The following is a 27,667-nucleotide window of genomic DNA, read 5'->3' on the forward strand; positions in this document are numbered from 1 at the left end:
CTGTGGATGTGGAAAGCTGACTATAAAGCTGTATGAGGCTTTTTAACTGTGTAGGGGATTGGCAGTCTTAACCCCCACATAGTTCAAGGACTAATTGTATGAATATATTATAACCAAATCATATTTATTCCAGGAGTGTAAGTTAATCCATCTGCCAGTGCAGATGCAAGAGATGCGAGTTGGATCCCTGGGTCAGGAAGATTCTTTAGAGGAGAAAATGGCAATCTACTCCAGTATTCTTGCCAAGAGAATCCCATGGACAGAGGAGCCTGGTGGGCTATAGTCCATGGGGTCACAAAGAGTTGGGCATGATTGAGCAACTGAGCACATGTGCTCACAAGTTTACATTTCCAAATAAATCATGTCATTCACTACAGCAGCAAAATGAAAGAATTAAAAAATGGGCTTATCTCAATAGTTGCACCAAAATCTTTTGACAAAATTCAACATCCATTTATGAGAAGTCAGCAAGCAAAAAGTAGACAGGAACTGCCTTGATCTGACAGTGTGTCTCCATGAGAAATCTACCCCAGATATACTATATACTCAGTGGTGGTCTATTGAAAGCATGAAGGGATGGCTATTATCCCCACTTCTGCTCACTGTTTTGCTGGACATTCTAGCCAGGAAGATAAATAAATAATAGGTACAAACAGTGGACAGGAAGATGAAAACTTTAATTATTTGTAGAGAACATAATTACCTAGAAAATCTAAAAGAATGTACAATTAAGTTATGAGAATGGATAAGTAAATTTAACAAGGTCCCTAAAGAAATTGTATAAAAGTCAATTGTATTTCTAGTCAGCAGCAATTAAAGAGAAAAGGAAAATTTGAAGGATGCTTTTACAACACCATTTAAGAAAACCTCAAATACAATATCATCTATTAACTGTGTAATGAATCACGCCAAAACTGAGTAGTTTGAAACAACGATTTTATTTGTTCTCAAGTCTGTGAGTCAACAATTTGGACTGGACTTAGCTAGGTGCTGTGTTTGCTGGGCTCACCTGTAGTTATCGATGTAACTGCAGTCACCTGCCAGTCAACTGAGACCAAACAGTGTAAGATGACCTTATGACCATGTCAGGCACTTGTTGTTGGCTGTCGACAGAACCCCCTTCCACGTGGTCTCTGGTTTTCAAGGAAGCTAGTCTTGGCCTCCTCACATTGTGGAAACATCAAAATGGATGAAGGAGATGCTCCAAGATTTCTTGAGGCCAAAGCTCAGACATTGCTCAGTGTTACTTAGGTGGCATTTTATTGTTTAAAGTCAATGCAGATTCAGGTGAAGGGGAAATAGACGTCACTAATGGTAGAAGATGCAAAGAATTTGTGGCCATTTTTACTGTACCACTTGATGCCTAGGAATAAATCCAACAGTGTGTACAAGACCTCTGCACAGAAAGCAATGAAATATTACTGAGAAAAAAATTTTAAATGAACAGATAAAGGGATGCACCTTGTTAATACACTGGAAGATTGAATATTGTAAAGTTGTCATTTCTCAAACTGATGTATAGATTCAATACAATCATGAAAATTCTAGCAATTTTTTTTTGTGTGTGTGGTGGATTGACAGGCTGATTCTGAAATTTACCTGGAAAGTGTAAAATGTAGCCAAAAATTCTGAAGAAAAAAGAACAGAGTTGAAGAGCTTACTATTAGACTTCAAAATTATTATAAAATTACAGTAATTAAGATAGTGTGGTATTGGCAGAAGACAGGGCAAAATGAGAATCCAGAAACAGACACATGAGTCCAGTCACTTGACTTATGACAAAATTGCACTGTACTACAATAAGGGCAAGAATGACCCTTCAATAAATATTATTAAGATGATAAGATACCTCCCTGAAAAGAATACTTCTTGATCTCTGCTTTCAATATATATATATATTGTCATGTTCAAGTAGGTTGTAGATTTGATGTGAAGAGTAAAACAATAAAAATTCTACAAGTAAATATATGCAAATATCTCTATGACCTTAGTGTAGATAATTTCTTAACTACAACATAGAACGTTCCTATCATAAAGGGAAAGATTGTTAAGTTGGATTTTATTAAAACTAACCAAGGTCCATGTAGTCAAGGCTATGGTTTTTCCAGTGGTCATGTATGGATGTGAGAGTTGGACTGTGAAGAATGCTGAGTGCTGAAGAATTGATGCTTTTGAACTGTGGTGTTGGAGAAGACTCTTGAGAGTCCCTTGGACTGCAAGGAGGTCCAACCAGTCCATCCTGAAGGAGATCAGTCCTGGGTGTTCATTGGAAGGACTGAGCTGAAGCTGAAACTCCAATACTTTGGCCACCTGATGGGAAGAGTTGACTCATTAGAAAAGACCCTGATGCTGGGAGGGATTGGGGGCAGAAGGAGAAGGGGACGACAGAGGATGAGATGGCTGGATGGTATCACCGACTCGATGGACGTGAGTCTGAGTGAACTCCGGGAGTTGGTGATGGACAGGGAGGCCTGGCGTGCTGCGATTCATGGGGTCGCAAAGAGTTGGACACAACTGAGCAACTGAACTGAAGAATATTTGCTGTCAAAAAGCACCAAAGAGTGGTAAGACAAGTCATGGAATGGGAGAGGATATTTGCAATGCATTCATGAAACAGACTTGTATACAGAATGTATAAGAAAAACACCTACAAAACTATAAGGAAAAAACAGACAATCCACTGTGCAAATGAGAAAAAGCCTTGAGTAGGCACTTAACAAAAAAGTATATCTACAAGGCTGATGTGTATATTATCAGGTGCTTAATCTCATCCTTGAACAAGAAAATGGAAGTTAAAACCACACAGAGTTAGCATTACACACCCATCAGAACATTTGTTTTTTAAAAAGCTTTCTATACCAAGTGTTGGCGAGGATGTCGCCTAACAGGAAATTTCATAGGCTGCTTCAGGGGAGCCAAACCAGTTCAGCTGCTTTGGAAAACTGTTTGGCAGCATAGGCTAAGGTTGAACATGTATATTCTTTATGACCTAGCAGTTCCACTCCCAGGTAGATATTAAAAAAAAAAAAAGATGTGTACAAATGTGCCCCAAAAGACACATCCAAAAATGTTCATAACAGCACTATTCATAAAAAAAAGTTGGAAACAGCACAACTGTTCATCAACAGCAGTGGTTAAATAAATTGTGTTTTATTCATATGTTGGAATACTGCATAGCACTGACAGTTATATTTAAACTGCAGCTGTGTGCAACAACCTAGTGACTCTCACAGACTTAATGTTGATGTCAGAAACCACATGCAACCAAGTCCATACTGATGATTGCATTTAGGTAAAATTCAAAGCAGGAAAAACTCATCCGTAATGATAGAAGTCAAGACACAGTTGACCTTAGGAAACGAAGGAGTCGTGACAAAGAGTTCACAAGGGGGTGGGTGCTTCCAAGATGGGGATAATAACCACCTTTCTGGTCCAGGTGGCGGTTACTCGGTTGTGTTTTCCGTTCAGTCGCTCAGTCGTGTCTGACACTTTGTGACCCCATGGACTGCGGCACACCAGGCTTCCCTGTCCATCACGAACTCCCAGAGCCTACTCAGACTCATGTCCATTGAGTCAGTGATGCCATCTAACTATCTTGTCCTCTGTTCCTCTTCTCCTCCTGCCTTCAATCTTTACCAGCATTGGGGTCTTTTTAATGAGTCAGCGCTGTGCATCAGGTGGCCAAGTATTGGAGCTTCAGCTTCAGCATCAGTCCTTCTAATGAATGTTCAGGATTGATTTCCTTTAGGATTGACTGGTTTGATCTCCTTGCAGTCCACGGGACTCTGAAGAGTCTTCTCCAGCACCACAGCTCAAAAGCATCAATTCTTTGTTCAGCCTTCTTTATGGTCCAGCTCTCACATCTATACATGACTACTGGGAAAACCATAGATTCGACTATACTGACCTTTGTCGGCAAAGTAACATCTCTGCTTTTTAATACGCTGTTTGGAACTGTCATAGCTTTTCTTTCAAGGAGCAAGCGTCTTTTACTTTCATGGCTGCAGTCATCATCTGCAGTGATTTTGGAGTCGAAGAAAATAAAGTCTGTCACTGTGGTTGTGTCTACTTGGAGAAAAATTATTGAACCATTCATTTGATGAGTACACCTTTTCATATGAGTGGTATATATCAGTCAAAAAGTAAAACATGGGACTTCCCTGGTGGTCCAGTGGTTGAGAATCTGCCTTCCAGTACAGGGGCACAGGGGTCGATCCTTGGTCGGGAAGCTGGGATCCCAGATGCCTCATGGCCAAAACACCACAACATAAAATCAATATTGTAATAAATTCAATGAAGACTTTAAAAATGGTCTACATTAAAAAATCTGGACAACAAAGTAAAACATGACAAACATATAGATCCAAAACAGATCATAAAGAATTATGCTGTGAAGCTAAAGTATTTATTTTTATGTGATAATATGTTACTTTGGATGATACTTGTGTGTGTGTGTGTATGTGTATCTTCCTAATGTTTACCTGGAAAATCCTTATTTATGAATACCATAACCTTGACTCCCATTGGAAAGTTGACATGACTCGTAGCTTTCATGGAATCCAGAGTTACAGTACCGTGGAAGGCCATCGTATGGCTGAAATGTGTTGTTGCCTTTCTTCCCTAACTAGGCCCTGAAAAGCACCCTGGGATTTCCATTGATTCGATTTGAAGATGCCGTGATCAATCTGGATCCATTCACTCGAGTGCATCCCTATGAGACCAAGGACTTCATCATCAATGATATCCTCAAACATTTCCAGGAGGTGAGCTTTGGAGTGGTACTCGGTGGCTGGAGCACGAGCAGAATGCTTCTTTTAGTAGTTTGGGAATTCTGGTTACTGAGACATTACTGGCAACAGCCCAGCTGAACATTTCAGCCCTGACCATTGTGTTATGGGGTCAGGTCACAGCCCATGAAGTCCATGCACATCATGAAAATACTCAGACAGTGCCTCTGACTTACAAGCTGTTAGTCTTGTTTCTTAGAACTAGTCTCAGGACCTTCCACTAGATCAGTCACAACTCTTACCAAGAGTTTAATTGATGCTTTCATGATAACACAAGACTGTGAACTGTTTACCGGGCATGGTCTTACTTTGAACAACCACACCAGTATTCTTGGAACATAGGAAATTCTGCCCTAGAGTTGAACGTTTTTAAAATCAAGTTGGGCATTTTCCATTTTGTATTTATTATCCTGACTGCAAAGAACAAAATGCAAAGCCAACACATACATACTCTTTGATGACTAGATAGGTCAAGATCATATCAAACTTACTAGCTATCAGAGGTGAAGTATGTCCTGTTCTTGTTGCCGTCTCTCCCTCTCCCTCCTTCCTTCTTTCCTTCCTTGACCTCGCTCACTGGTGATGTTTCTACTGCACTGTGAGGAGGATGGGATAGTGGATGTCATTGGACAGTGGAGTCAGCTGTGGAGGTCCAGGAGGTTGGGAGGTGCGGGGTAGGTCTGAGCTTGCCTGTTCTATGTATACCGCCTGCTCCACAGACTCCAAGGGGCTCCACATCCCTCCCTCACTTTCCTTTTAAAATTCTCTCTGCTGCTTGTTGATTCCATATTTATAGAATGATGGAAAGGAGAATGTGATGTGTGTACTAATAAATATTTGTAGAGTCTTTCCTGTTTCATAGCTTTTTTCTTCTAAATGGCTTTGAAGAGTACATATGAGAGTATTGAGGATAACCTCTGGGATATGTGGATTGGTACAGATTTAGGGTGGAGCTTAGGAAGGGCAGGAGCTCACAGTTGATGAGAAATAAAGGGCAGTTGGTGGTGGAAATGGAGGACAAGACTGATTTATAACCTTTTTGCTTGGGACCCTCAACCTGCAGATATAAAAAGAGGCTGGTCTTTTCTTCTCTCCCTGCTCCATTTGACAGGAACTCCTCAGTCAGGCAGCCCGGATCTTGGGGTCGGTGGACTTCCTTGGCAACCCCATGGGGCTTTTGAATGACGTTTCTGAAGGGGTGACTGGACTGATAAAGTATGGAAACGTTGGGGGCCTTATCAGAAATGTTACCCATGGAGTATCAAATTCTGCTGCCAAGGTAAGGAAATGGAGGTGTAGTTCCACTGGAATCAGCCTCAAGAGTCCTCTCCATTACTGTAGTTCTTTTATAATGAATAGGTTGTGAAAGTTGCATGCATGGTCTGGGCGTCACTGCCCCCATGCCCTGTCTTCCCCTCACCTCCTATAACCAGGCCCCGGCCCACCAAGCGCACCTCTGCACTGCCTCTGCTTCCTCCTCTCCGTCCCCACTGCCTCTGTCCATGTGCTGGTTGTCTGTTTCCGGGGCCACTGTCGTAGCCTCCTGGCCCCGGACTTCACCACAGCTTTCACAGTGCTGCCAGCATGAACTCGGTTCTTATTTTATTTTATTTATGTAAGGACTTTTTGATGTGCACCATTTTTAAAGCCTTTATGGAATTTGTTGCAATATTGCTTTTGTTTTGGATTTTTGACCTCGAGGCATGTGGGATCCTAGCTTCCCAATGAGGATCAAACCCTTGCCCCCTGTGTTGCAAGGTGAAGCCTTAAACACTGGACCATCAGGGACGTCACTGAACTCTCTTTTTAAAACACAGTTTGATTGTGCTATTCTTCTACCTAAAATCTACCAGTTATTCTGCACAGCTCACCCGATAAAATCCAAACTGAGGTACAGCCTTCCAGAGTGAAGCAAGCCTCTAAGTCACCTGCAGGATGGCAACAATGTGATTCTCCTGTGTCTTGTGCTCCAGTTGGCTTTTCTGTGCATTGGCCTCCTGTTTGGTGGCCATTTCGTTATTCCACAGTTTAATTTTTGGCGGAAGCTGCCTTTCATGTGAAGCTGGAAAAGGTGAAGGTAGTTGAAGGTGGTGGGGAGGGGGGTTGCCATTTCATAACATACAAAACGCATCTAAAGACTCTGCTTTCCTCCCCTTCCTGTCAGCTCACTGTAGAGTCCTTTTAGAGACTGTCCTTTTCATGAATGAACAAGCGTTGGGAAAGCACCCGTACTCCCCACTTGTTTACTGTAGTGCATTGCCATGGCAAAGTCACAGGCCCATTTGTGTCATGACCATGAGGATGGTGGCTTCAGTGTAGAGAGCCTTTCAGGTGCCACGTGGGAATTCGTGATGACAAGCAGGGAAGGACATGGAATTAAGGAGATGGAATTGAACAGCCAACATTTCTGTATTGTGAAATACTCTTGGTAACAGTGTACGCAAGTTGGGAATTTATTCCTGTTTCCACACTCTTTCCTAGAGATGATGGTCCTTTAATCAGATCAGTTTCTTCAATACCAGCAGATCTCTTTTCATTGCGCCTCACAGATTGTTTACAGTTGTTTACAAATTGAAGGCTTGTGGCAGGCCTGCATGTCCAGCAAGTCTGTCAACACCATTTTGCCAACACCATCTGCTCCCTTTGTGTCTCTGTCACATTTGGTAATTCTTGAACTATTTCAGTCTTCTTCATTATGATTATATTTGTTATGGTGATAAGTGATCTTTGATGTTAATTTTGCAAACAGATTATGATTCACTGAAGACTTGGATGGTAGTTAGCATTTTTTAGCAATAAGGTATTTTAAAAATTAAGATAGGTGCCTTATATTTTTAGACACAATGCTGTTGTGCACTTGATCAACTGCACTGTAGTATAAACATGACTTTATGTTCATTGGGAAATCAAAAAATCTGCGCAACTCACTTTATTGCAATATTTGCTTTATTGTGGTGGTCCAGATTGAAACCCACAGTCTCTCTGAGGTATGCCTGTACTGGACTTAGAGTTAAACCAGAACAAAATGTACTGTTTGACTTGTGGGTCAAAACAGGCAGTACTCTTACTTTTAGAGAAAGGGTGGAATGTAGAGAAGCAAGAGACTTTCTAAATCATGGTTTAGAAACACACTCAGGGTCAAAGTCTGAATGAGTCTGCACATTTCTGCCTTGAATCATTGCCTCTGCTGCCCTTGGACCTTCACCCCTGACAGCAGCATAAAAGTGGGACAGGTTCCTCAGGGTTCTCTTAGCTACTGAACTGGTTATAAACATATGCACTTAACATATTTACTTCTGTGCACCTGTAGCTTATGTAACTTTATGCATCAGCTATACTTCAAAAAAAATTTAAATGTAAATGCTTGGTTTAAGGATCTTACTTAATTTTTAAAAACTAATTAAAATAGGACAGTGTCTTTGTTTTTATACTTCATTTTTTATTTTTATTCCTCTGGGCTTTGTTTTCACTTGAAAAATACAAGACACATCATTTATTTAGAGGTCTTCCTTAACCTGGAATATGCCCTGACCTTTTAGCTCACTGTGAAAATAAAGTGAGGTATGACATTACAAAAATTTTGAAAAACACAGTCTGAGCAAGAGAAAGGGGTTTTCATTTTGACTCTTTGGTTTGCATCAGTGTAAAATCTTTAGACTTTGGTCACCGGGAAACCATTGTGCTGTGCTAAGTTGCTTTAGTCATGTCTGACTCTGTGTGACCATAGCCCATGAGGCTCCTCTGTCGTGGGATTCTCCAGGAAATATTACTGGAGTGGGTTGCCATGCCCTCCTCCACAGGATCTTCCCAACCCAGGGACTGAACCCGTTGTCTCTTAATGTCTCTTGCATTGGTAGGTGGGTTCTTTACTACTAGCACCACCTGGGAAACCATTGCCCTTGAAATGAAAACCAGTGTCTTATGGTCTACAGGGGGTGGGTCTCAGGCTTGGGGAGTGGGAGAGCCACACTCCGTTGGGCCAGTTTGGCCGCTAGGACTCTCTGGCTACCTTGTGGTTGAGAATGAAGATGTGAGGAATTTGCCCAAACTCTCCACAGGTGAGACCATGGGTGCATTTCTCCAGAGTTTCTCTGCAACATCCCCCTGGAAAGGGCCAGCCCTTTCTTTAATTCTCTCTCATTCAGGGGCATCTCATTCATCTCCTGGTTCTTCTGTTTCCTCTGGCAAAACTATTTTTGAAGCTTGAGGGTCAGCGTGAGAATATAACTTGAGCAGAAGGGAAGGCAGAATATTTCTTGCCTCCATTCTCACCCCTAAGTCCATCCAAAGGCCTGGGTGGCAGTGTGCCTGTGTTTGTTGGATATCATGCTTTATCTTGTTGTTGGATTTGCATAAGGGTACTTGAGTGGGAGCCCTGCCTCCCATAGGGTTGGTGGTGTTCTTCATGTTTTTTCTTGCCTTTAGTGAGCTAGTCAGAATGGGTGTCACAGACTGCTACTCAGAGGAATAGCTGTGTAATTTATTTTGATACCCCAAACCCTGGATGTGCTATAGCAATTAGTCCACATTATCTATCATGAGAAAGCAAAGAAACTTAAAATTACCACTTCCTTTTGGAAATGGTAGCGTCAAAGACCAGGTCTCTCTGCTGAATGCCCATTCAGGTCATCTGTGATTCTGCATGTATGCAATTTGGCTGCAGATCTCTGTTTTCTTGTAGTTTTGTGGGTTGCAATCAGACCTTTCATGTTGCTTTGGGGGAATGTTTTGTTTGCTTTTCTGTGTATACAAGAAGAGTTTAAGGAAGTGCAAATGACCACAGTAATCAACTGTTGGCCTGTGGGAAGTATTCCTTTAAAGAGCGCCTGAATTCCAGTGATTAAAGAATGGGGTCAGACAAGGCACAACTGCACCTCACCAAGCCCCCTCCCGCCAGCCCCTCTTGGCTGCAGCGTCCAAAGGGCTTGGTTTAGTAGGCTTTGGATGGAGTGGAATAGCCCCATAAACCTCTTAAAAATTAATTATAAATAGTGTGTTTGTGTGTGTGTGTGTGTGTGTATTTTCCTGGAACAAAGATCTGAAGTTTTTATTGGATTGTCAGAGAGCTTCATGACTCTTGAGATCATAAGTCACTATTGCAGACATGGAGTTGAGCGCTGAAGGCACCTAGTAGTCAGAAAACCTGGGTTCTGCCCATTCCTGCCTTTAAATAACCTTTCTCTCTGTCTCAAGAGATTTTAGTTTTTTTGTTTTTGTTTTGTTTAACCTGTAAGAAGGTGTTGGTACTTTCCCTTGTCCCCACTGACCTGAGGAGCAAAGGAGATGAAGAGGTAACAACCCTCTCCATCAAGTTAAAAGGAAAAACATTCTATCATAAGAAGGTAATAGATCTGCAGGTCTTAGTTGTCTGTGGGTAGATATGAATTCTTCACAGGACATTTTAAATTTCCAGTCTATGATGTCCACTTCTGGAATTTCTCATTATATTTTAAACTGTTGTTTACCTTATTTACTGTTAGTATCAAGGAGCTACAACCAGGAGGTAATCTCTACCTTTTATTCCCTTTATTTCTCTTAGCCTCTTCTTCTGGTCTCCCAACTCCCAGAAATCACCTATGGATTCCATATCAAAGGTGATATGATTTAGGGTTAGCCACCAAGCTGTGAGCATCTGTCCATGATCCCTTTGCCTGGATCTTGGCTAAAGAACTCACACCCTTTGAGTAGAACCTCAGAGATCTGATCCTGTTCCTAAGGCCATGACAAGATGGTTGCTCCTGGTATCCTTTCTAGGAATATAATCTATTTAAGAAAAGCACAGCATTTCAGATTCTAAAACCTTGTCAGAGGAGCAGGTTTCTCTCTGCAACATGAATGAAAAAAGCATACTTTTCCCGTGTTGGGTGTCATTTGAATATAAGACACTCTAACCTCTCTGAAAGCCAGAGAATTCATGGCAGGGGGATAGCCATTAACAAATTTCCTCTCTTAGGCTCTTATTCCCTTCTCTCTGTAATTATTTTGTGATTATTTTCATTACTTATAGGAAAATTGCATAGTTATTCTTAAAAAAATTTTTTTAAGTTCTTTGTAAACTAAGAAAGTCTCAGATGTTAACAGTAGAACAAATGATTCCATTCTCTTTTCTGCCCCTGTAGAAACTCAGTGTTTTCTCCTGCACAGCTGTCATCTGGTCTTCCTAAGGGAAGAAAGCCAATAGCATAATTTCTTCCAGCAAAGGAGTGGAGTACTTTTGATCATCATCATCTGCTCTGTCCTACTTTCCATCCCTTTCTCTGTGTCCTCATCAGGCAATATAAGATGCTTTTCATCTTGGGTACTTTTCTGATCCCAGTAATGTTTTGACTCTACACTCATGAATGCAAATATTTTAATAATTCTCTCTGTAAAAAAATTAATTTATACGTTTTTAATTGGAGGATAATTTCTTTACAATTTTGTGTTGGTTTCTGTCATACATCAACATGAATCAGCCATAGGCATACATATGTCCCCTCCCTCTTGAACCTCCCTCCCACCTCCCACCCCATCCCACCCCGCTAGGTTGTCACAGAGCACTGCGCTGAGCTCCCTGTGTCATGCATCAAATTCCCACTGACTATCTGTTTTCACATAGGGTGATCCATATGTTTCAATGCAACTTCTGTTTGTCCCACCCTCTCCTTCCCCGACAGTCGGTTCTCTATGCCTGCATCTCTATTGCTACCCTGCAGATAGGTTCATCAGTACATCTTTCTAGATTCCATATATATGCGTTAATATAGAATATTTGTTTTTCTTTCTCTGACTTCTTACTCAGTCGCTAGTCATGTCCGACTCTTTGTGACCCCATGGACCGCAGTACACCAGGCTTCCCTGTCCTTCACTGTCTCTCAGAGTTTGCTCAATTCATGTACATTGTGTCAGTGATGCTATATAACCATCTCATCCTCTACTGCCCCCTTCTCTTCTGGCCCTCAATCTTTCCCAGCATCAGGGTCTTTTCCAACGAGTCAGCTTTTTGCATCAGTTGGCCAGAGTATTGGAACTTCAGCATCAGTCCTTCCAATGAATATTCAGGGTTGATTTACCTTAGGATGGACTGCTTTGGTCTGTTTTCTGTCCAAGAGACTCTCGAGAGTCTTCTCTGGCACCACAATTCAAAAGCATCCATTTTTCAGCACTCAGCCTTCTTTATGGTCCAACTGTCACATTTGTCCATGACTACTAGAAAAACCATAACTTTGACTACATGGACCTGTGTCAGCAAAGTCATGTCTCTGCTTTTTGAGTCACTGTGTAGGTCTGTCATAGCTTTCCTTGTTCAAGGAGCAAGAGTCTTTTAATTTCATGGCTGCAGTCACTGTTCACTGTGATTTTGGAGCCTAAGAAGAGAAAATCTGTCACTGCTTCTACTTTTTCCCCTTCTATTTGCCACGAAGTGATGAGACTGGGTGCCACAGTCTTAGTTTTTTGAATGTTGGGTTTTAAACCAGCTTTTCCACTCTCCTCTTTCACTCTCATCAATAGTTCTTCCTCAGTTAGTTCTTCTTCACTTTCGGCCATTAGAATGGTGTCATCTGCATATCTGAGGTTGTTGATATTTCTCCTGGCAATTTTGATTCCAGCTTGTGATTCATCCAGCCCTACATTTCACATGATGTACTCTGCATGTACTTTCTGACTTACTTCACTCCATAATAGGCTCTAGGTTCATCTACCTCATTAGAACTCACTCAAATGCATTCCTGTATATGGCTGAGTAATATTCCATTGTATATATGTAACACAACTTCTTTATCCATTCATCTGTCAATGGACATCTAAGTTGCTTGCATCTCCTTGCTTTGGTAAATAGTGCTGCAGTGAACAATGGGGTACCTGTGTCTTTTTCAGTTATAGTTTTTGCCTGTTTTTGACAAAGAGTTTTTTTATCAGTCAGTTGGTATTCATGGAATTTAAATTTTTGTTCCGTATTCACTAAAGGTTAGTTTTACTGATAACTTTTACAGTTGTGTGATGGGTTTATTTCTCTCTTTGACTTTGGAGCATTTAATTTTTACCAAGCTCAGACTTCCCAGCTCAAATTCTACAGATCTAAATTTTTGTCAAGGAGATATGAATTTTATGTTAGTTTTAGTTAATAACATCTTATTCTATATAGCTTTAGCTATTGTTTTATTGTTTTAAATCAGTTTTGTTTGTTGTGAATTGGATAAAGACCTAATAGTTTTATATGTTTCTTGGTACAGGCAGCATTAGTAGGAAAAAGAGGCAGGAACAGGATTGAAACTCCCTGTCTCTTTATGGAGAACATACTCACTTATAAACATTAATTGAACGTCTTCTCTTTGTCAGGCCTTCTTCTAGGCTCCTTACATACATTGTCTTGTATATGTTAAGCTCTATTCTTCAAATCAGAAAACTGAGACTTAAAGAGATTTTTTCAAGGTCGTGCAACTAGAAATGACAGGAATGATATGAAACCAAGTCCAGCTAATTCTAAAGACCTTGTTTTTTCCCCTGTATGTTGTTTCTTCTTTGTGTGTATGAGGCTTTCTTCCGGTACTAGAGAGAACATGAAAAATGAATTACTGTTAGTTTTCCACCAGAAGCTTATTATTTGACATCACTTGGTTAGCTTGTAAGATGACCGCTGTCACATCACCTCTGTCACAAAGCAGGCTCTCAGGAAATGGTGCTGGTTGTGGCCGTTCTTGGGGCTACCCTGATGGCTCAGTGGTAAAGAATCCGCCTGCCAGTGCAAGAGATGCAAGTTTGATCCCTGGGTTGGGAATATCCCCTGGAGGAGGAAATGGCAGCTGATTCTAGTATTCTTGCCTGGGAAACAGCAGTGATCCAGTGGAAACCGGCTCATGTCCCTGCACCAAGAGATTCTCAGCTAGCCCCTGCCACTAGCCAGCCTTCTATCATACATACTGTGACCTAATTGAGGGCAGAGAGGTCCATCTGCCTTTTGTTTAAGATAAACAGCATTTGTTTGTATTTGTTTTGTAGGCAGTCTATTTATAAGGCTCAACTGAGACTAAGCCACTGTTTATTCAAGGCAAAAGTTTTATCTTTGCACAAAAGAATGTACTGGAGTGCCTGCCTGCGTGGATTCTGAAGGGGAAAAGACAATTTATGACTTGTATCTGTTTTTGTCATTATGTATGACTGCTCCATTTTATAGTTGAGCTGATTATCCCCATAATAGCTTTTCCATGTACCTATAAGCAAGGAAGAGGTGAATGCCTTCTTATAAGCATTGGGGCTTTTGTGTGTTTAAGTTGGCATAAAACTTTAGGTTAAATGAAATTCACTTCAGACAGTGATCTATCCCTTTGAGAATGTAGAGTTTTCTATTTTCAAAACGACTTTGATCCGAAATAAGTCACCCAAGGGATTTCTTTTCCAGCCAAGAGGAGGTGCCTTGAAGTTGTTGTATGTAGAGAAATGACTCAAATTCTTGGCAACAGAGCTTTTGTTTTATTTTCCTGTGATAACCTTGAATACTAAAATGATTCCCTTAGTCTGAGCTCTTTTTGGTTAGAGGCAAATAATTTTAGATGCTGAATGACCCAGCAGTGACCTATCCTAACTTGGTCAAACCTCAAATATTTGTGGGAACTGGAAGTGTGTTGGGCGGGGATGGGCAGGTCTGGTGGAGGCATGAGGATCCCATGAGTGGCCAGAATTCCCAGGCCATCCCCACCTGCCCCATTGAGCACCCTTGCTCCTGAAGGAGCCTGGTGAGTGGGGCTTAGCCTTCCTCTCGGTCCACCCTCATCAAGCAGCTCAGCCAGAAGTAGGAGGGAGTGACACCACCACTGATGCTCTGTTTTTGAAACAGGAAGATTGGAAGAGTTTAAAACTTGTCTTCATTTCTTGGTCGTAGTTCAGTTAAGAGTCAGGTCGTTAGTTATCTTCTTAGACCAAACATCTCATGTTTCAGAGGAATTCACTCTGTCTTCCAACACTGTAGTCTATGGTGGTGGAAAAGTCTGCTCAGTTGCTAAATTGAAAAGAGAGGAAATATTTGTGGCCCCCAAAGAGTAGTGGTTTTCTACCCTCGTGTAAACATGGTGAGTAAAAGAATAATATGTTCAGGCTTTTCTTAGGTTGACCGGTTACCCCCAGAGAGGTGGTAATTCATCTCTTTTCTGTATTTCAATCAGTATTTGGCCCCTCTTGAAAAATTGTGACAAACTGAAGATGAGACAAACTATAACCCTTTTTTTTTTTTTTATAAACACATGACCATAGAACAAATCAAATTCTAATTCTTGGCAGTAAAAATCTGAACACTCACTCCGTTTGGAAGTTCCCTTCGGTTTTCTTTCCCTCCTTCTCCCTTGTAATTGTTATGTCTCTCTCCATTTTTGAAGAAAAGCTAAATCAAAGTGTTTTCTTAAGGAGAAAGAGAGGATACTTTGGAATGCCATCCTTAAGAGTCAGAAAAGGATGTGGATAATGGAGCCATCATTTATTGGGTGGCCCCAGTATGTCAGGTAAGGAGGGGCTAGGAGCTTTGCAGATGGTATCTCATTTAATTTTCACATGTACCCTCTAAGAAGGCAGGGTTATCTCTGCTTTACAGATAAGAAAAAGTAAGGTAAAGTCAGTTACCTTAATTAAAGTTTAATAATTAAGGAGCCATCAGTTTTAGGAAAAAGTGATTTGGGAGTCCATACATTTTTTCTCCACATGATGCAGCTTCTCAGATATAACCCTCAACCAAACCCGACCATCATAGAAGCTAAAACACCAGCAGTCGAAATAGCATTTTAAAGTAAAGCTCAAACAGTTCTCCATTCATTCTCAACTTTTCCCCTCTGTGTTGGACTTTGAGATTTTTTCAACTGTGATTTCCAGGCTTTCTGAATTAATCTTTATTATTGAGGAATCCCTATTCTCGAGTAAAAGGATTGAAATGGGACAAAAAGATTGAAAGGGTTTTCCGTAACCAAACAGAAAATGACTTAAAAGCATTTGCGGAAGCTGACTTTTACTGTCTGGCATACTCGATGTGCTTCATGTAAGATTTATTCAGATTTAAATAATTCAGTTTACACACATAGGCCTTTCCTCTGATTTGCTAGGGGAGCAGACTTTCAGGTCACCTCAGCGTGTGCTCCAATAGCCAGTTTCCTTTAAATGTATATGTGAAATTGTACTTTTGTTAAGCCATTTACTATACTTTACTACTGTAAGTATTTGTAAACAAGTAGGATGTCACTTTAAGATATTTTCAGCATAGAGGTCATGAAAATAGGGAGATTTGTGCTTTCCCACTATCAATTGAGGTCTTCCCTAGCAGCTCAGTGGTAAAGAATCTGCCTGTCAATGCAGGAGACACAGGTTTGATCCCTGGGTTGGGAAGATTCCTTGGAGGAGGAAAGAGCAATCCACTCCAGTTTTCTTGGCTGAGCAAAGCCCATGAACCAGAGGAGCCTGGCGGGCTATACAGTCCATGGGTCACAAAAGAGTCGGATACGACTTAGCGACTAAACAACTATCAACTGAAGGCAGAAAATAAACTCACTGTCTCCAACAGTCCTTTTCTTTCTTTGCTCACTTCCCTTTACTCCAAAGTACAGCTTTTCACGTTTTGTAGAGGTGTTTATGTCTCTGAATTCTGCTGGCACACTGGTTTTCAGATGCTTAGTGATAAACCATTGCTGCAGTTTAGAAGCCAATGGAGAATACTTGGGGTGGTATGTTGTCCTGAGAGTTTTACGGTTGGCTAGTTCTACTGACCTGATCTGAGCTTTGCTTCTTGGAGGAAAGGAGAAGTAAGGTTGCTTACTGGAATAATAATAATACCACATTGTATTTGTCATGATTTTTAATTGTTGATGAAGGATGTATAGATATCTTATCCCATCTCTGGGCTTCCCTGGTGGCTCAGATGGTAAATAATCGCCTGCAATGCTGGAGACCTAGGTTTGATCCTTGGGTTGGGAAGATCCCCTGGAGGAGGGCATGGCAACCCACTCCAGTATTCTTGCCTGGAGAATGCCATGGACAGAGGAGCCTGGCAGGCTGTAGTCTGCAAAGAGTCGGATACAACTGAGCAACTAAGCACAGCACAGCACAGCCCATCTCTGAGCCTGAAAGCAAGCAGGTGATGTTTCCTTACCACTTCCACCACAGCCTCCACCATCACCACCACCATGAAGAAACTGAGACTCAGCAAAAGAAAATGGCTTTCCCAAGATGGCCAGAAAGAAAGTGGTAGAGCTCTGGGCTTCTTCCCTGATCTCTGACTTCTAGAACATTGCTGGGCAGTTATTTCTGGAATCTTACCAGACACCGTAGTAACCAATATCTCCTTTTGAGACTTGGGTGTTCAGTCATCAGTGTTGTTGAGCGTTGGTAGACTGCCTCCCCTGCAGAAGGGGTTTCAGATGAGGGGAGGGAAATGTATCTTTCCCTAAAGAGGCTTGTTGACTCATTCATTAACCATGTGCCATGTGTGTGAAATATGTGGGAGCTCACAAACAGAAAGTGTGATGAGAGCAATTCTTTAAAGCACAGTGTTTTGTGGAGCGGAGACAGTAGAGAGAAAATTTTCAGCTTCTGTCAGGAACAGAAATTACTTACATCATGAAGTAATTTCTGCATTGTTGGAGGTGAGTGGAGATAAGAGAGACCATGAAGAATACATGATGGCACTTCCAGAAGGGGAGAGAGTCTGGCTGTGCCTTGGCTTTGCTCAGAACCAGATGACGATGTGTGCAGGCCCGACTCTTCAGGGAGGCTCAGCATGCCCTCCAGTGGCAGCTCGGAGGCCCAGGTGGTCAGTAAAGAGTAGCAGAGACACGCTGCATGCAGGTCACGGGCAGATGGCAGGGACGGCCTCTCGTTCCTTTTTTGTTAAATGCCGGCAGGGATGCCCTTCTATTCAGTTTGTAAGAACAAGAACATTTCCTAGTTGGGCATGTGAGGAAGATGGAGATAAGGTCTGAAACTCAGAGCCAGCTGGGGATGTCAAGCAATGTGAAGAGAAAGCTGGTCCCTCGGGTCATTTTCTGTCCTCCCACTCCTACGTGTGCACGCCTCATCTCTGCGCTGTTGCTGTTCCTGGCTCTTCTGTGTGGAATGCCCTTCTCCCCAGCCTCTGGCCAAATGGCTCTGAGGGTGAAAGGCCCAGTCCAGATGCCCTGTTAGGGCCTCTCTGCCCTGAATTCCCAGGGCACTTTGTGCTTCCATGAAGGCAATGGCTGTATTTTTTCTTGGAAAAACTAACCGTTTGTGCACGTCTCAAACATCCATTTAACATTTATCATTGTCAATTAGGTGCTCGGTCCTGTGGCAAATACTTAGGAAAGTAAGATTAAAATTTTTTTTTTAATGGATATGAAGCAGGTAAGGCAGATAAGAAGTCAGTAAGCATAATACAGAGGGAATAGGTTTTGCAACTGGGATCCAGGTAAAACATTGGCAGTTTTGTGAGATAAGTGCTCTGGAGGTGAAGGGAAAAGAACACTTTATTCTGAACCTCAAGGATGAGATTGGCTTGAGATGAAGTGTTTGACGCAGTTGCATGTTTATTCATTTGCCTCCCACAACAGACGTAAAGCTCCCAGAAGGCAAAGGTCTTACTGTCGTCAACTGTTGCCAGTATCCCTGAGACTAGCCTTAAATATTTATCATAAGAGGGTTGAGGTGATCCCGGTGGTAACCATGTGGGCTCTCCTTTATCTGGCATGGCATTTTCACATGGTATACTTTCAACAAATGAACTTCTCCGGTGGCTCAGCAGTAAAGAATCCACCTGCCAGTGCAGGAGATGCAGGTTCTATCCCTGGTCCAGGAAGATCCCTTGGAAAAGGAAATGGCAACCCACTCCAGTATTCTTGCCCGGCAGATCCCATGGACAGGGGAGCCTGAAGGGCTACAGTTCATGGACTCACAAAAGAGTCGAACACATCTTAGTGACTAAACAACAACACTTTCAACAAATAGTTATGAAAATAAGTGAAACACCTGCTGGATTTTTAAATACCTAACTATTTTATGCTTTTCATGTGGAGTAAACAGAAACTTTGGAAACGTTTGTATATGACTTTCCTCTCAAACATGCCTGTAAGCTAACTGAGATGCATGGTGATGCTCTATGTATAGAAATATAGGTAGAAAAAGGCTGCTGACTTTCAGGATCCTGTTTCTTCTCCTCCATTCCCCATCACTCAGGCCTGGGATACAACCTGGATGGAAGGAGGCCAGGCTTGTGTTATTGGATCAGGCCCAGTCTCCACAAGGTAGCAGGAAGCCTTGGAAAACTTACTGGGGAAGAGGGGAAACCCCAGTTCCTCTTAATCTAATGAATTAAAATATTTATGGAAATATCTGTTTGCTTTATTAGAGGAAAATGTTTAAACATTTCCTGCGAGATCTTGAATTTATATAACAACACATTGGTTTTGGAAACGATGGTTTTCAGTATTTTCACTGAAATGAAAATTCAGCAGAGCATGCTTCCCAAAACAGCCCACTGTTTCAACTTTGGTGCCTTTGTCATGTTTCAGAGCAGGATATTTTGGCCAGTTGGGGTATTTTCTCTTTATCGGTAACTTGGAAATTGGCATGGATGATGTCAAAGTTAGTTATAAAAAGGCTCCTGACTTTCAGGATCCTGTTACTAATAGCTCCTGGTAGTTTTATAGAAATGTAACCTTTGTAGCATACTCCTGTTATTGTTTGATCTTCACAAACATAGTGTAAAAAAAACAACTATTATTATTGCCACGTGAGTCACAGCAAGGGTAGTTAACTCCTAGGGCTCAGCAGGGAGCTTGTGGAAGAGGACACGACTCCGAGCGCCTCTGTGGCCCCAGGCTCTTTCCCATAGACCACTTTGCTGCTCTAGAAAGCACCCTTTCCCTCTCATGAATGAAAGTGCTTTCATGTCAGTGAGAAAAACTTAACCTTGCAACATCCCTAGGGGGCCAACGGGGCAGGTGATGGGAAATTCAGCCACACAGGTTGAATGATTTTGCTAGAATCATACAATCAGCTTTGGCACCAGTAGCTGATGCTCAGGCCTCACAGCGCCAAGCTCACTGCTTTTCCCAGCAGAATAAGTCTCCTGAGCAGAGGGCCAGAGGAGCTTTCTGACATGAGGAAAGTGAAAGTGAAGTCGTGTCCGACTCTGCAAGCCGGGGACTGTAGCCCACGAAGCTCTTCTGTCCATGGGATTCTCCAGGCAAGAATACTGGAGTGGGTTGCCATTTCCTTCTCCAGACATGGGGAAAGTCTGTGGGAAAGTCTTACTTCCAAGAGAGGGCCTCACTGTGCTGGCTGGGTTGTGTGAATGTTTGGTTCTAAAATCTCAGATGGACATGCAAATCTCTAGTCACAGAATCACTGAGAAACAAAGCAAAAGGGGCAAAGCCAGGTAGGTTTTTTTCAGCCTGATTCTGGAAATGCTTCCTACCTCTTTGGAATTTGTGTCCATTATTGTTAGCAAGGAGCCTGGTGTGCTGCAATCCAAGGAGTTGCAAAAAGTCAGACATGACTTAGCGACGGAACAACAACAATTGTTAGCAAGGAGAGTTTTGTAGGATTGCTATAGTGTGGCTGTTTAGAAATCAATTGGCAAGAGAAATAGAGGTGCCTCAGTGGATATTATATATAGTGAGAGAAAAATTCTTAGGACTGAACACAATGAATTTGCCATTTGTTTCTCTTTAAAAGTTAAAACACAACAATGAAAATGTCTAACCTCAGTTTTTTGGTTTTTTTAATTGAATTCTTTGAGAAGCCTTGTTTGAGTAACATTTCATGTGGTAACAACTCTAGCCACTCCTTTTCCATCGAAGCCCAGCTGCTATTCTTCCTAAGAGAGATCTCAAATCGAAAAATCCTCACACTCTTTGCAGATCAACGCGGCAAAGCTGGCTTTTCCTGGGTTTGGACCCTCCACACACCCTCTGATACTCTTGTAGAAAGCCTCAGGACACAGATCTGGGAAGGGATGTGACAGTCAGCTTCTTGCCCTCTCAGATTACAGCGGGAGTGATCTGGAGTAGTCTGTGAGGCCCTCTCAGCTAACTAGCTTCTGGGCCAGCTCTAACACTCTGGCCACCAGGCTACAAGTCTGGCCTTGTCTCCGAGACAGGGTATGCAGCTGTGGGTATCTGCTTCTTGTCCTGCTGAGAACGAGGGAGAGAGAAGTAGTAGTGGGGTGTCCTTTTCTCAGCATCCTTTATGTTGATTTCATCTCTGTATGTCTTTCTCCATACTGGACTGAGCTCTTTGAGGACAGGGGACTAAGTCATAGTCACCTTGGTATTTTTAAACCCAAGCACTGTGCCTGGTATGAAGAAAGTCCCTGAGGGCTTGTTGAGCTGAAGGATCTGTTTTGTGTAAAGGTCACCTCACCTGAATAGGGGGGAAGGGTGGCCCCTTTGAACACATCACTTTACTAGTCCTTCACGTGTCTCATCCAGCAAGTAAACCCCTGCAAAACTGTATCTCATCTGAAGATGAAACAAGACCTGCCCCTCCAAAAGAAAACCCAAATAGGGGAATCCCTCTGTAACTAGATTGAGAGAGCAACCTTTGAGATGAGATAGAGATAAAACTTTGATAGACACATTGTCTTTGGTTAATGCCAAAATTAACATAACTTTGTTGGTTAAAATGAATTTTTTAAAGTTTCCCGTATGTTTATCTGCATGTTAGTAATTATGATTGTTGTCATTGGGTTTCCTCTAAAGTTGTATGTAAGAGAAAAAATAAAAGAAAAACGGGGAACCCTCCAGTACTGGGTCTTAACCTAGGGAAGGCCGCCTGTCAAGTGAGCCCTACAGATGCCTGGTTCCCTGGCCACTGGCCATCAGGCCCAGAAGAACTTGATGTCAGGACGCTCTAGTTTGAACTTGTGCCTCTTCTTATTCCTCCTCCAGAAAGGCTCTAACTGTGGAGCCTCTGGCAGCTGTTGGTGCAGTGGCTTGCATGCTGGCCTTGGTGGGTGACCAAGTTTGCCTGGCCGGCCCCCCTGCCCTCTCCTGTGTGCCTGAGTGGGGTGCGGGCCAGGGGACAGGCCTGCCTGGTGCAGGCTGGCTCCGTCCTTTCTAGAATAGGTGCCTGGAACCTTCGCTCTGTGCTCTTTTACTTTAATCTGGGACACTTTAACAAGACAGCCGACCAAATGGTGCCTGAGTTCTGACCCCTTGGCCAGGCTGGATGAAACCACTCTCTTTCTATCTCCAGATGTTCACTCAGGTCCAAGCCCTCAGTCACACAGTGCAGCCCCTCCATTCGCCCATTGGAGCTGGAGCGAGATCGCAAAGAGTTAACACTTGTGCTTTTTCGGAAAGTTATCTGTGAAGAGTATTAGTTGTTTAATAAAGCGTGCCTGCCCTCCGGATGAACCCGCCAGTGACTCTGCAGCTGGGGTCATTCCAAGTTCACGCGGTGGACTTTTGACTGCCTTCTGTGTCTGTGAAAACAGTCGGCAGCTCCTGCGGGGATCATTCATTCAGGCCTGTAACACAAAACTATTGCCAATGGGCACCTGCTGGGGCGGCTTCCCAGGAGGCCTGGGAGGGAAGATACCAGACTCTTCAGGCTTCTGCGGAGATAAGAGCTGTGGGGGCTCCCAGGGAGCCTGCTAATCGGGCTGCGCTCAGACCCCACTGCCCGGCCCGCAGGCTGGTGTCAGGATGTATTAGGGAGCCCTGGTCCGATAGGATGTGAGCTAATTAAAGGCCTTCTACAAAGAGGAGGGGAGAGGGAGAGTGTGTGAAGAGGAGGAGGAGGAAAGGAGGAGGCTTGGAGCACATTCCCCAGATTTCTAGCACATTCTTTATTCCCTTCTTTTGTCCCTCAGAACAGAAGAAAACAAAACTGGAGAGTCTGAACATTTGGTTACTTCTAATCATAAATTGTCATTCATTCTACCTGATCTTGTTTTGGTTTTAGTTGTTGTTTCTATGGAATGACATGTGCCATCAAAGATATTTTGCCATATTTTCCCTGGAGACATTCTGCCCTTGAAATATTCTACGTGGTTAGCTTGAATTTTGCCCCTTGCCCTGAGCTGATTCCTCTGGGCAGTAAGTACCTATTGTGACATGTCCTAGGTTTTTTCCACTTTTCCTTGTCAAATCCACTTGCCAACTGTAGGGGGTACTGTTGGGAGAGTTATATAAATTAATACACAGTAAATGCTCTGATTGAATTTTAGTTGGTGAGATGGTGGTGATGTGGTGTTATGGTTTGCATTGTCAGAGCAAACATCATCTCAAAAAATACTAGCATAATTGTTGTCAATAATTATGTATTTTAGAGTCATATTATGTATGGACTCAATTATGTATTAGAGTACATAATTATCTAGTCATAATTATGTACTAGGATAGTAATTCATTTTATACTCACACTCGCCTCAGGAAAAAAAATCACCTCAAAATGTTTGATTTACTTGCACTTTTATTTATTTAGCCTATATATCCCTCCTCCCTCCAGCAAACAGTAAACTAATTTTATTCAAGTATGGTTGATTTACAGTGTTGTGTTAGTTTTCGTCTCAGGTATACAACAAGGTGATTCAGTTACATATATTCTTTTTCATATTCTTTTCCATTATAAACTAACTTATTTATCCACCGGAGGGTACCTTCAAGTCTGTGTTATTTTCTTAATCGGCCTGGTGATGATACATTTCTTGAAAGCACTTTTGTTCACATACAAACCCAAGCCTTTATTCTGTCACTTCTGATACATTTCACATAAGCTTGACTGTGTGCAAAGAAACATTTAGATTAAGTTTGTACTACATGGTAACAATCCGAGGAAATTCCAATCAAAAGCCAGCAACCTGTTTCCTTCGTTCTGGGCCCTTGCCTTATCTGCTTTGTCTGTGTTCCGATAAGCAGTAACCACAATGTTAATTTTGTATTTCCTTGCCTTTTGTCTCATGTAATCTGTTCTCAAAGCTGACCAGGGGCTTGTTCACCGTCATGTGATTAGTGAAATAGTTAGTGGGATAATGAGCTTGATTGTGTGGACTATGTTAGTGTATTATGTATAAGTGCTTTTTTGTTTGCTTTTAAATGATGAATAGATTTATTTAAACAATAGTACATACCATCATCATCTCCAAACTTAAATTCTGTAGTCGCTAAATCGTGTCCAACTTTTTTTGCAACCCCCATGGACTGCAGCCCACCAGGCTTCTCTGTCCATGGGATTTCCCAGGCAAGAATACTGGAGTGGGTTGCCGTTTCCTTCTCCAGGGGATTTGCCTGACCCAGGGATGGAACCCATGTCTCCTGCATTGGCAGGCGCATTCTTTACCACTGAGCCACCAGGGAAGCCCTTTAGAAGTGCTACTAGCTCATATTAACTGACTGCTTCACTAAGTAGCAGGTACTATTGTAAGTCTTCACACGAATGGACTCCTTTAATCCTCACAATGACCCTGTGAAATGCTGGTCCCCATTGAAACAAGAGGACACTGAGGCTCAGAGAAATTAAGTAACTTGCCCAAGGCTATGCAGAGAGCTGGGCTGGGACCCAGGTTCTCTGACTCAGAGCCTACACTCCTGGCCCTGCCCAGTCCAAAAGTCACACCTGTCTGGTGGACTTCATTCACGGACACGTCTGCAGTGTCAGATCTGTAGGAATTAACCATGTAAGGCTGCATTCTCAAGGAGGTGCCGAGAACCTGAGTCACCGCTTAAAGTCTGTAGTACCCTTTGTCATACGGTTAGCTCTTGGTAGGTGCTACACTGTCCAAGCCAAAGTGTGTGACTGAGAACAAGGAAATGCTCTAACCCTGTCCGAGATACTTAGTGAAGGCATTTCAACTTCAGTCTAGCTCCACACCCAGAGCTGACTAAATGGATTTATGTTCAAAAAGCATAACCTCCTATTAACGAATCTGTTATTTATTGTGTCTACACAGTAGGTTCACAGTGTCTTTGAACAGCTTAAAAACGCATGTGTGTGAGGCACAGAGGAAACAAACGTGTCCCCCCTGCCCCACCACCACCCCAGGTCACAGTCCAGCACAGGAGACTAGAGGAGGAATTGTGTGCCTGCAAGCGTTCAGGTGCCAGGACAGAAGTCTGGGCGGGGGTGGTGGGGCACCAACAGGGCAGGGAAGCTGGCCTGTGCTGAATCTTGAAGTCAAGGAGATATTGGCCATGTGGACAGGAGGTGGCAGGCACAGGAGCAGCCAGTCAGGAGGGACCCAGGAACGCCAAGCAGCTGCACCAGTCCCAGGGCGGCGGGCCCCTGGGACCTGAGAGTGTGTGCTTCATCAGCCTCTATTCCGGGAAGGCTGCCCTGCCATTTTACTTCTTCTCTTTTCCCTCCTCTCCTCTTGCTGATTATAGATGAATTTAAAGGGGAAGAGACCTAACTGAATTTTTCATTCTTTAAGCCTCGTATTGTTGTCATGATATGACTGTAATTTGCATGCACAAAACATTAGCTATTAACTTTTTGCAAGTATTTTTATATGCGTAAATAGAATCTTTATGCCTTTGGCAGGGGGGCAAGAACAAAATCAACATCCTCACCCCTTCCAGAAAAAAACAAAAAATGTTACTTATTTTTTATATAATTCGAGCTAAAACCAAATCATGGCCCATTCACAGCAGGTAGATTGCAAATCCAGCCAAAGCTGTTCTTTCTGGCCCAACTGACTCCGTCCAGGGCTAAGTCATGGACTGCCTCTGGCCTTTCCAGTTACCCTAATATCTCCACCTAGATGTAGCAGAAAATCAGCCTCCCCAAAGCCCAAACAACTCAGGGTCCTTGTTAAAGGACCTCACTTAAAACAACTGGGCTAGAAAGGCAGGGAGGCAGTGGGCTCGTTTTTAAGCTGTGTTTTGGGAAATTAACTTCTCTGACCCCATTTGATCAGTCCATTAAACTGCTTCACCTTTTTTTTTTTATGAAAAAGCTAAACAGGCATGATCTTAATTTGTGATGTGAGAGCACATTATACACAGGAGTGTGTACCCTCAACCTTCTGCTGCCTCCATCCACTCCAGTCAGTAGGCCTCGCTCTGGAAATCCCTCCTCTTTTGCTTCCAGTCAGGGCAAATGACAGTGTCCACATTTTGACTTGGAATGTTTTGGTTTTCATGTGGGATTCAAAGGGGACTTTTATCCTGAGGTAGGAACGGCTGCTGTTTCTGCCCCACTCTTCAGACTAAGGCTGATGCGTGCGTGCGTCCGTGTGCACGCACTTGTGTCCCACTCTTTGTGACCCATGCACTGTAGCCTGCCAGACTCCTCTGTAATGGACTCTCCAGGCAAGGACAGAGGGGTGGGCTGCCGTTCCCTTCTCCAGGGGACCTTCCTGGCTGGGGATTGAGCCCGAGCCCCCTGCACCTCCTGCACCTCTTGCCCTGGCAGGCGGGTTCTCTACCAGCTGGGCCGCAGGTGGATAGGTCTCCCCGTGACTTCTTGGAACTCTGGGCCTTAGGGTTCTCCCTGCTGCTGCAGAATTGTGGTACTGGATGGCATCTGCCAAGCTCTCGGGGTGGGAGACTGATTGGGTCTTTGACTCTCGAGGTTGAACTCAGGTTAAGCTGCCTGGCATAAATGATCAAGGAAAAATTCCTTGAGTAAGCCTGACAAAATGTCCATCAAGAATGGACTCTCCTGTCTTTCCTGGTTCACCTTGGTGCCTGTTCTGTGGTTGTTTTACTGCCCTCATCACTCAGAGCTCGAGCACTTGTGAGTTGCCACTTGTACCCTTGGACTGGGTGGACTGGATCACTTTCCATGGAGTTGCAGAAATTTACACATAACAAAATGCTGCTCTTTGTTGCTCTTTTCCATGAAATCTTTGTGTAGTGGGGACACTTGGTGCTGCATCCAGCACTCACTGCCCACGTGAGAGTCCACATCTCACCCCCTCCTCTCTGACAGACAGATGACTAGAGCATGAGACACATTCCGCCTTTTGATGGAAGTTAACCAGTCGACCTTGAATATTCATTGGAAGGACTGATGCTGAAGCTCCAATACTTTGGTCACCTGATGCCAAACTCATTGGAAAAGATCCTGAGGCTGGGAAAGATTGAAGGCAAAAGGACAAGGGGATGGCAGAGGATGAAGTGGTTAGATATCATCACTGCCTCAATGGGCATGAGTTTGAGCAAACTCTGGGAGATAATGAAAGATAAGAAACCTGTCATGCTGCAGTCCATGGGGTCACCAAGAGTTGGACATGACTTAGTGACTGAGCAACAACACTTGGGGTGTTAGCACTGCAGAGCCAACTGCTGAGTATATTCTCATTTGACTCTTCTTTCTACAAACATTTCCTAGCTTTCACATGGCCTACTAACCCCATCTTGGGTGCCTGGGCTCTGAACCAGCACCGAAAGTTTTAAATGTAAAGAACTAATATTTGGTCATTTTGCATGAGCCCAGCGCAGGGCTTGGTGCTTCATGGCGTTTTGACCTTTCTTCTCCATCCTCCTCTCCTTCAGTGGCTCACGTACCTTGGGGTCGTCCTTGACTCAGAGCATCCTATCAGCTATACTGCCCCTTTTGCCTGCTGCTTCCCTGCTGTTGATCTCAGCACACAGCACTGCCCCATCTACTGAGGTAGCTGCCGCGTCCTCCCTTCCTCCCGCCTTCTCACCATGGCTCTCAGTACTTCAGTACAGCAGACGGAACACAGATTGGGTCCTTCCTCCACTCAGCCCCTCCAGTGGCTTCCCATTTCACTCTGCAGAGAAGATGAAAGGCTGTGCCATGATTTATAAGGGACACGTGGTCGGCCTCCCCTGTACTTTTCTAACCTCGCATTTCACCCGCTCATCACTTCCCACCCCACTCAACTGCATCGTGCTGACCTGCCTGCTGTTGCTCAGCTGTCCCCCAGAACTCCTGCCTCAAGGTCTCTGCACCAGCAGTTCTCAGCCTGGAATGTTCTA

At 43.2% G+C, this 27,667-nt stretch overlaps 1 protein-coding gene across 5 annotated transcripts in view; it reads left to right on the top strand.

Moving 5' to 3' along the window:
* The window catches only part of VPS13D (vacuolar protein sorting 13 homolog D), a 266,175-nt gene that overhangs the window by 163,117 nt on the left and 75,391 nt on the right, over positions 1-27,667 (top strand). For all 5 annotated transcript variants that reach the window (XM_040263469.1, XM_040263472.1, XM_040263473.1 and 2 more), the window contains 2 exons: positions 4,629-4,763; positions 5,899-6,066. In XM_040263469.1, coding sequence (XP_040119403.1) covers positions 4,629-4,763; positions 5,899-6,066 — 303 coding nt within the window. The remainder of the gene's footprint in view (positions 1-4,628; positions 4,764-5,898; positions 6,067-27,667) is intronic.

Source organism: Oryx dammah, unplaced genomic scaffold (assembly GCF_014754425.2).
Source record: "Oryx dammah isolate SB20612 unplaced genomic scaffold, SCBI_Odam_1.1 HiC_scaffold_21, whole genome shotgun sequence".
Lineage (NCBI taxonomy): Eukaryota > Metazoa > Chordata > Mammalia > Artiodactyla > Bovidae > Oryx > Oryx dammah.